The sequence below is a fragment of the Crocodylus porosus genome, unplaced genomic scaffold (assembly GCF_001723895.1).
Source record: "Crocodylus porosus isolate Cpor-Errol unplaced genomic scaffold, CroPor_comp1, whole genome shotgun sequence".
Classification (NCBI taxonomy): domain Eukaryota; kingdom Metazoa; phylum Chordata; order Crocodylia; family Crocodylidae; genus Crocodylus; species Crocodylus porosus.
The window spans coordinates 104,588,087-104,598,089 of NW_017728947.1; the positions used below are offsets into that span (position 1 = coordinate 104,588,087).

General features: G+C 42.9%; 1 protein-coding gene across 2 annotated transcripts in view; it reads right to left on the bottom strand.

The window, feature by feature from the left end:
- Positions 1 to 10,003, bottom strand: part of BRF1 (BRF1, RNA polymerase III transcription initiation factor subunit) — a 249,905-nt gene that overhangs the window by 127,276 nt on the left and 112,626 nt on the right. For both annotated transcript variants that reach the window (XM_019550818.1, XM_019550819.1), the window contains 2 exons: positions 5,589 to 5,738; positions 3,058 to 3,151 (listed from right to left, as the gene is read on the bottom strand). In XM_019550818.1, the coding sequence (XP_019406363.1) occupies positions 3,058 to 3,151; positions 5,589 to 5,738 (244 nt within the window). The remainder of the gene's footprint in view (positions 1 to 3,057; positions 3,152 to 5,588; positions 5,739 to 10,003) is intronic.

Here is a 10,003-nt window from a genome sequence, read left to right on the forward strand (position 1 = left end):
TTTGCTTTAGCTAGAACTGCCTTTTTCCCCACTGCAAATGGCTTTAAAGTAATTCTGCTCTTTCATTCCAATTCACTCTAAGCAAAGCTTCACTACTGTAAACAGTATTTTATGAATTAAAAAAGAAAGATTCTGTATCATAAAAACTGGCTCAATGTATACGTAAAGCTCAAAGACTAAGCAAAACTTCAAAACTGCCAAATAAAAATAAGATTATTCATCTATTTCTATTAGGAAGGGCCTATGCTCTGAAAACAAGGAAAAGGGTTTGATTGTTCTAGATACTGTACCCTCCCCAAAAAGTCTTTACAGATGACAATCTAATATTTCACTATATGCCATATGAATAAGGGAATACAAGAAAAAGGCAATAATCAAAACAGGGTAAACTATAGATTAAAATTGAAGGGATAAACTTAAACAAATATATTGGATATACATTAAAAGCTATTTGCAGGCATTGACACAATTGGCATACAGGAATTAAAAGCCTGACTAATTAGTTAATATCTGTGCAGTGTTTTGAATGTAGGAAATGATGTGTAATCCAGTATTGTTCCAATTAGACTGGAAATGAGATAGAAGGAATTTTCAGTGCACTTATAAATATTTAATAGATTTTGATTCAACAACTGGGGTAAAGTTGTATATTTTAATTGTGTGCCTCGAGTTACAAAACGATAAGGCCTTGTGAAGTGATTATTAAGGCTTTTTACTGAGATACCTGCTGAAAGACAAAAACATTTTTTAAACAAAGCATGCAAGTTAAAAGCCATTAGGAATCCTTCGTTTTAATGCAGTCGGGCATGTAACCCTTATCTGGTTGCTTCTGCCTTGCAGAAAATGTTTTCTTTTATCATAAGGTAACCATTTCACCAGCTTGAAAGCTGAATGACTAGGCATTATACTGCATCAGTCACATACTTTGAGCCTCTTACTGCGAACCCCGTTCTCATGGGTAGCACTGGCACATTATAGGCTGAAAAGTCAGGTACTTTAGGTGAGAATGTCAACTGGCCCTGCCTCCACTCTTACTGTAGTTGTGCTACAAAGAATTTGGAATAATCTCTCAGGAAGGACAGTTATCCCCTGTAGCAAGGGCTCCATATGGAATAAAGCTGTCCAAAGCATACTACAATGGGTATCCACCTCAGTACTGAGACAAAACCACATCCACCACACATCATTTCCCATTTTTGGAACAGCAGAATCCCATCCATCGTACAGGGGTGCAAAGAATAAATTGTCCTGATCCGACCCTTCAAGGTTGAGTTTCTACCAACGAACGTGTCACACAACAAGGGCAAATGAGGCCTACATTTTCCCCTGCTCTTTAACAGCACCTTAACAAGCCAGCAGAAATTAGAAAAATCAAAGAGTAAGGAATAACTGGGAGGCTCAGGAGCACCAGGATTATTAAAATGGTCTTGAGCTATAATTATTGTTTAAGTTAAGAATTTTCAGAAAGAAGTGGTCAGCACTCCAAATAAAACTTTAACTTTGTCCATTAATGCTTTCACCAACTCCACTTCCATCTGCACAAAGCATTAACTACTCTTAAGATAACACAGCACAGAAAGAGCAATAATTAAAAATAAATAAAACTGCATTTTGCACTGAGAAGCAAAGAGATTCTTAAGCATGTGAAACAAGTACTTATTAATTTAGACAACTTCTACTTAATGACATTTCAAGAGTCTAATTCTTGAAAGGAAAGAAAAATACATTGGCTACGTAAAACACTTATTCATAGGGTGTTGTTTTTTTTTAATTTGCCTTAGTTAAATACTATATAATGTGCTCTTATTTGAAAAACATCAATCATGTTTTATAGATTCATGATAAATACAGTTGCAATTACAGCTCCCTGAAAATAATTCAGCTGTCACTTTCACCTTGTCAAAGTAAATAACGCTGTCATGTTAGCTGATGGCTAGGACTTGAGTAAATATTTCAAAGCATGAATTTTGCTGTACGATTTCTTCGCTTAAAACAATGCCCAAATTAAATTTTTACTTCCAACTGTAATACGCTATTCTTATTATTACTCTTAATAAAAATGAACACTTCAGTTCATTAGCCAGAAAGCGTGTTATGAAGTGCAGAAATCATGAATTATAAAATGTATATGAAAGAATATGCCCACTGAGCAAAGTTATATTAGTACTGATACATCTCTGCTACTATATTATCTGAACATACCAAGCATTAATGAATTTCTGTCTTAACATCCCTGCAAGGGAAGGAAGTATTATTATCCCCAATTTGCAAATGGTAGACCCTCTAGCGCACAGACTTTGCACAATCAAAAAACAAACAATATCTGAAGCTAAAAATCAACATCAAAGTATTAGGTTAGCTAGATACTCTTCCGCCGATTGGAAAAAAATTCTTCGAAGTTATCATCTTGGTTTAACAAAGTTTGGGAAAAACTGGTAACAGAAAAGATTCCCTGGTAGGAAAACACTGAATGGAATATTGTGAAACTAGATCTCTTTTTAGCGAACCCAAGAAAAAGACTGTTACAGCTCTTTAAACCAAACATGAAGAAAACTGGATGATTATTGCCACTTAATAAAAAGTGAGAGCAATTATTAACTTGCCTTTGATGTATTTTCTTCTTTTAATACGTGGGTTTCCAATTATTTATATCTATACAAAAATCCCCAAATTATTTTTTTTATAAACTAGCGTCTCCAGAAAAAAACAGGTGGCCTGAGATTCTGATAACAACTATTTGAGCCTTTCTGGCTCAAGTCCATGCACACAGACCCCCAAGCCTGTAAGGGGTTGGAGTAGATGACCTTTCTGGATCCTTCTAACCCCAGTCTATCTGGGATGGTTTAAGAACAACAAATCCTGTATCTGTGAAGAGCGTTGAACTTTATGTCCTTTCCAACCTCGTGATTCTATGATCCTTAATCCAAGGGTGACCTACAAACAAAGTTTTACTTTCATGATTCTTAAATAATCCATTCCTCTCGCATGCACACAGACCTGAACTTACCCCTTTCCAGTACCTTAAGTGAAAGATCCAACCAATAATATTCCACTGACCTTTTCCGTAACGTAGATTCACAAACCTTGACCACTCTGATGACCTCCTTAACAGTACGTCGGAAATCATGCATTCTTGCTGCCACTAGAAGAGCTAGAGGACAAAAAGGAAAGGCAATGTCAAAAATAAGATATGGAAGTAAAGAAGAAAATTTTGAGTCACACAAGTACACTCTCTGTCTTTGTTCTCATCTTCAGCTAAAGAATAACAAATGCTAATGCTCAGCTGCAAACTTGAATACAGGTGATTAAGTTGAATTTACAAACTTTGCTTTCAGTCCAATAACATTAAGCTGATTGCAAACTGTGTTCTGTAAAATTCTATGTTTTTGCTGCATTTGGCAACCATGGTGAGCTACTCAAATACAGCATGAGAGTATTTGATTGTTCACACATTAAAAAATCATCATGATTTTAGTAACGATCTCCTACTGCCTTTTCCGCAAGCCAGATTCTACCTAGCTAGTGGTCAATACCAGTAACAGATGCTGCTGCTATTGTTACTGTTGTAGGGATTTTGGCAATGCCCAAAAGTTAGTACCTAGGTTTCTGAATCTAAAGGCCCTGGCAGATGTTACACATATGGCACAATTAACGTGCCACATAAGAGTTGCTACGACTATGCAACAGGACACACACTGAGCCAATTTATGGCACCATAAAATGGCAAGCCAGCCTCAATATTTAGGGCTGGTTTGTATGGTATCAAACTGAATGTGTGACATGTTCCAGACTCTGGGCTGCACCATCCCTGTGCCAATAATCATTTAAGCGTCAGCATGAGTATGAGGCAGCAGGGTACGAAACTGGGCAGAGCCCTGAAACTCCCTATGACCCAGCAGGTTTGCTGCCTTGCCCTGCCACCCTTGAGAGAGTGGCAGGTCAAGGCTCTTTAAAATGCTGGGTTATTGGAAGCCAGGCAAGGGGACGCCTCTGGTCTCCATTTGGGACTGGGGGCTGCCCCCTATTCGATCACAGGGACTGGCCAGACAGCAGCTGCATCCTGGTTCCAAACAGCTGATCTTAAGATCAGCACTGGGCAGCCCTAGCAGCCAGCTATCACACAATAGGGATCTCGGCCATTTGATGCCCCATTCCCACCCCCCAAAAAAAAAAATAAAAAAAAAATCACACAGCCTTCCATGCCAGGAGTGCATGGCAGGTGACGTGATTGTGGGGATGGGGCATAAAACTCCTTGGACCCCACTGTGTGACTGCTTTACAGGCTGCCAGCAGCCTAGCTGATCTACCAAATCAGAGCAAGATATGATCCCTCTTCTCAAGACTTTATGCTCACATTTGAAACAAGATGCAAATGTGAAGCATCACAAACAGTAACAGAGGTTGAAGGTTGCAAGATGATGGTGAGGGTCACATAAGCTTTCTCTGTACACCGCATCACTGAAAAGGTTTTTTAAAATTATTTTACATATCTCTGCATAAAAAACTTTAAAATACAGTGAAGCCCAAAGATAATGGCTGTGACCATACAACCCTCTTGTTACGGTGACCCAACCAGCTGTCCCTGACTACCTCTCAACCTAGGCCTCCTTAAACAGGTGTAAGCATTTTCTGTAAGCGTTAGAGAAAAGGCAGGTTTGGAAAAGAGGGTTTCAAGATGATGGAGTAGGATCTTTATGGGTTAGTCCAGAGAAGTTATTTCACATATAACGAGGGATGTAATGGCAGACTGGATAAGGCACCTTATTGTGGTTCCAGACTTGGGAGTCTTATTCTGCCTTGAGGCTGAAGGCAGCCCTCACTGACCCAGCTGTAAATGAGTACCTGCTCCTTCAGGCTGGGGAGTTAAAGGCAACTAAATGTGATGGTAACCATATCGCTTCCTGGTATCACTGGCTACAGAAACCATCTGTGCCTTAATCACACTAGCCTGGCAGACTGCAAGGAACGAGCAGACCTTTAACTTCATGTATAATGGCTAGCACAAAAGAAAAGGTGTAAATATTATGGGAAAAGAAGAAAAACAGGGAAATAATGCTGGCGTCATTTGCAAGTCAGAGGGAGCAGGCAGGGGTATGCAATAAAAAACAAAGTGGGTAAATAGAACAGAGCACATTAGCAAATGGCCTGGCAGGTGGGAACAGCAGCTTGAATTTGATGAAGTGGAAGATTCCAGCAGAGGGACTCTGGAAGAGAATGAGTAGCAACAAGCAAGAAAGAATGCCTGAGCAGCGAGATTTTGCAAAGATTACAGGTAGTGATGTGGTTGCCAGAAAAGAGGTTAGAGTAAATCAAGATAACAAATGGGGAGGGTCTGACCAACAGTTTTGGCAGCAGGGACAGATGGATATCAAGGCTGGATTTTGGAAAAGATTCTGACGAGAAAGTTGCCAGTTCTGTACGCGTCTTAGATGCACAAAGCTACAACAGCAAAACAAATCTGCTCAAGAGATAAAACTCATGTTCTCATGGCAGCACATACAACTCATGGCTGGAGCCTTCTGAACAGTGAATGAGATTATCATCCCTTTACAGGCTGCACAATTTACATAAAATGTTTAATACGGTACCTGCTCCACACAACCCTGATGGTCGACGTCCTGTGTGCATCCAGTCTCTCTTCATCCTCTGTAATAACCTTAGAGCCGTCATGGATACCTCATGGTTCTTATCTCCAAATTCTAGCATGTGTGCAAAACGAGGAATATATAAACAAGGATCTGCAATAGAATGAAGTACAATTACATCTCAGTTTGACCTTCAGTTTTTGAAACATGTAAAACAGGACCAAGTACACAATAGGCATTTCATGGTTGATTTGCTACGTATCAGTACAGAAACCAATATACCGTGTCAGTTTTATGGTAATGTTTCTGAGGATAGATCCTCTTATCTGATTAATCTTTAGGAACTTTTTAAATATCAGTGACAATCATTCATTCATTTTTGCTTTACCATAGTATATTCTACATATACTTGCAGGGCATGACCCTGAAAACACTTCCACACATGTTGACTATTTATGTGTGTGAATGGTCCCATCAGATCTATGCATTTACTGAAAGTTAAATTTTTTGCAAAATCGCTGCAGACTGAGTTGGATCCAAAATTTAAAGTTCACTTGTATAAAAACATGAGCCAAAATGGCTTGTCTGTGAAAGTACATATAAGTTAACCTTTGAAAGATACGTAATACGTTTAAAATAAACGGTTTCTCACAAAAGTTTCCCCGTATCTCCAAATTTAACTTCAGTTCGTACAGCATAACTCCATGTTCATTGACTCATACTCTGGTAACACACACATATTGGGGCAGATCTACAATTGGTGTCCAAAATGCCACTGATTCCAAAATTTCAAATTACTTGAGAAACACTGAGGAATAAATCCTTGGCTGGTAAAAGCTAACACAAGTCCATTGACTCCACTGAAGCCAACAGAGCCACGACAATTTGTACCACCTGAGGATTTGCCCTTTGATATACATAAGAACATTTCTGATGCTGGTGCTGTCAGCTTCAGACTAAGAGAGCTGTGAAAAGTTCTCCGCATGGGTGGCTTTGCCTACCCATTTTCTAATTTATCAAACAGAATCTTTTAAAAGCTTTACCCTACACATGTTTACTCTCTTATTCCGGGGTATCAATTTCTCATTTCCTGCCAGCCTTTTATCACTTGACCTAAAATCTATGAGGTATGGTAAATGGTTAACTATTAGCCTCAACTCAATTTCCTTGGCTGATCCTCTGTTGGAGGCTGTAACTGATAAAGATGAGATTTTTGCTGAAAACATTAATTTAGACAGTCTTACAGATTTACCATTAATCAAACCTGTTACATTTACTCCTAAATTCTAACAATGGATATCCTGCTGCCATTTGCAATTACCAGGATTACACGACGTACAATTATGCGCATCAGAGTTCCAGCCTTATGGAAGTATTTAAATGACTGCATGTTTTATTTATAAAGCAAAAAACTTTTATACATAAATATCTAACCAACATATTTTAAAATAACAAAATGCAATCAATTTGCAAACGTAATCATAAAAAAGAGGTTGTATAAAATATTGAATCTGTATGTTTGTAATGGCAATTAGTAAGGAAACAGAATTATTCTATACAGTTGTCCAGTTACCATTCGTATACCCTCCAACATAATGAATGCCCATCTTCCTCATGCACTTCAAAGTAGTTATTACCAAAAAACTATTGTCCTGTTTGGAAGTCTATGCTAGGGAAATTAACCTTCAAATTCTTCAACTAAAAATAAATAAATAAAAACAAGTTTGAGACTAAACAGTCTTCCAAAATTATGACTATTAAAAACTGTAATTAACAAAAAAACTGCTTAAGTCCACAATACAAAATAACTCTCACAAGTGAAACCTCATTTCTGTAGTCCTTTAAATTTCAAATTTCCCTTTTAAATTATTCCTTAATACCAAACCCATCACTTTAATGAGCTCACAGACTCAAAAAACTTCTCGAGTCCACTGGCATAGTTAAAACAGAAAGGCCCGACTTCAATAAGAGTTGAGGCCGCTTGGCATGTCAAATTCAAGATCATAACAGATGGGAGGGTTTTGTTAGTTAGTTCTTCAGAGCTTCTCTTCCCGAACTCGCCCACATTTGCAATGCAGCCTATCTGAATGTACTGCTGGCATTCACGCCTAGAGATCATTTGATAAACTAGTTTCTGCTGAAATTTATTAATTAAAAATTTTAAACTACCAAAACAATCATAGTCTAGTAAATTAGTAAATGCAAATGACTCAAATGAGAAACCACTACAAGCAACTGCAATTTTATCAGCATAAAAATTGTAAGTGCGCCTACCATGAATGAAAGCCACTTCAAAAAGGGCCAAGAAACAGTCTTGCATTGCTTTGTCTCATCCCAAACAGACACATCTGGACTTTGCCAATGGCTCCGCACAGGCAGAAAGCAACCTCCTTCCCAAAAAGATTCTGCCAACTCCAGCGAGACTCCGTAGTTGTGCAAGGGCACATCTCCACAGAGGAGCTCCCAAGTCAGGGCCAAAGCACTGATTTTATGTGCACTCATGTAAGAAGCCAAACGGAGAGGAAGGGGCCCACGTGCCCTCAGAAATGAGTGCGTATCACTTTAACAAGAGCGCTGCCCTTTCAGCTTGACCTGCAATGTGCCTGTTACACCGTATAAAGCAGCAGCCACGTAAGATAATATGAACCAATATGAACTTAGTCAAATCATAGGTCCACCTTGCCCGGTTCCCTGTCGCACAGCAGGCATGTATCTGACATGCTTCATGCCCCTCTCCCCCAACACCTGCCCCTTCTGTGCAGAGGGAAACCCTGGTGCACGCATCTGGAGTGTGCCAGGCTGCTGCCCCTGCACCACCTCCTCCTGCTGAGGTTCTGGCTGCACTATTCCCCTCATCTCTTCATTTATGCACTCCCTGTCTGTGGCCCCACCAAGTCCCGGGACCTCCTGGTCAACCTCCTCCTGGGCCCGGCTAAGCTGGCTATATACCTGACCAGGAGGGAGGCTCTGGATGGGAGAGTCCCCAGGGACCGCAGGGCCACTTTCCTTGCCCTCATTCATTCCCATCTCCAGCCAGAACATCACTGGGCAGCGTCCACTGGCTCCCTGGATTCACTCGGGCACCACCAGGCACAGTGTGCTCTGCTCAGTGTCTCCCATTGGCACTCTAGTTATGCACCTTTGACCAGCACTCCCGTTCCTGTTTTGATTTTTTTATCTGCTCCCAGCAATCTGTTTTCAAATTTTCTGCAGTCTCCCCAACTGAGGGAGGCCTAGGCCCACATCCCTCCCTCAAGGTGACAAACATGCCTGTCACACAGCAGGCGTGTATCTGGCGTGACTGACACACTCCCCCAACACCTGCCCCTTCTGTGAGCAGAGGGAGGCCCTGGTGCACGCACACCTGGAGCAAACCAGGCTGCAGCCCCTGCTCCGTCTCCTCCGCACGTTTCCCCGCCTCTGTTGATTTACACACTCCCTGTCCGTGGCTCTGCCAAATCCCGGGACCTCCTGGTCAGCCTCCTCCTGGCCCTGGCCAAGCTCGCTGTATTTCTTACCAGGAAGGAGGCTCTGGCTGGGAGGATCCCTAGCAGTTTCAAGGACCAGTGGGTGTGCTGTGCTCAGTGTCCCCCCCTTAGCACACGAGTTATTAACCTTTAACCGTCACTTCCATCCGTTTTTTTTTCATTTGCTCCAAGCAATCTGTTGCCACTTTCCCAGTAGCCGCCCCCCCTTGAGGGGAGAATTATAGTTTTCCACAGTGGGCCTTAAGCCTGCAAATCCCCAAAGGGGCGAGCTGGCCCGTCACACAGCAGGCGTGTATGTGGTGCAGGTCAGGGACCCCCCCAACACCTGTGAGCAGAGGGAGACCCCGGTGCAGGCACCCCTGGCTGCGGCCCCCGCACCTCTGCCTTTACACACTCCCCGCCTGCGGCCCCAGCAAGTCCCGGGACGTCCTGGCCGGCCTCCTCCTGGCCCTCGCCACGCTGGCGATGCACCTAACTAGGTCACAGGCTGTGGCCAGGGGAGCGGCTCCCTCGCTCCTCTGTGCCTCGGGGCCACGTCCGCAGGACTCGCTCGAGGCAGTGCTCGGCGCGGTACGCCGCGCGCCTCTTGAACCTGCGCCCCTCGCGCCCGGCCCCGCTCCGTCTTTTTTGTCGCGCCAAACGGCCGAGAGGGGCTTACGGCTCCGCGCCTTGGCGGGGCCACGACTGGAGGCTGAAAGGGGTAAATGCCCAGGACGCAGGACGCAAACTCGGTCTGGCACCAGGGAGGCGGCTCATGCCAGGGGGCGGCTCGGGCTGCGGGCAGCTCGGGGCGCCCTCGCCCGGGCCAGGCGGCGACCGCGGCTTCCCCGCAAACTCGATGCCGCTGCGCGCTGCGCGGGCGGGGCCGGGAGCCCGGCGCGGGGCGGAGCACAATGACGTCGCGTCTGGGCCGGGGGAGCCCCCCCGCCG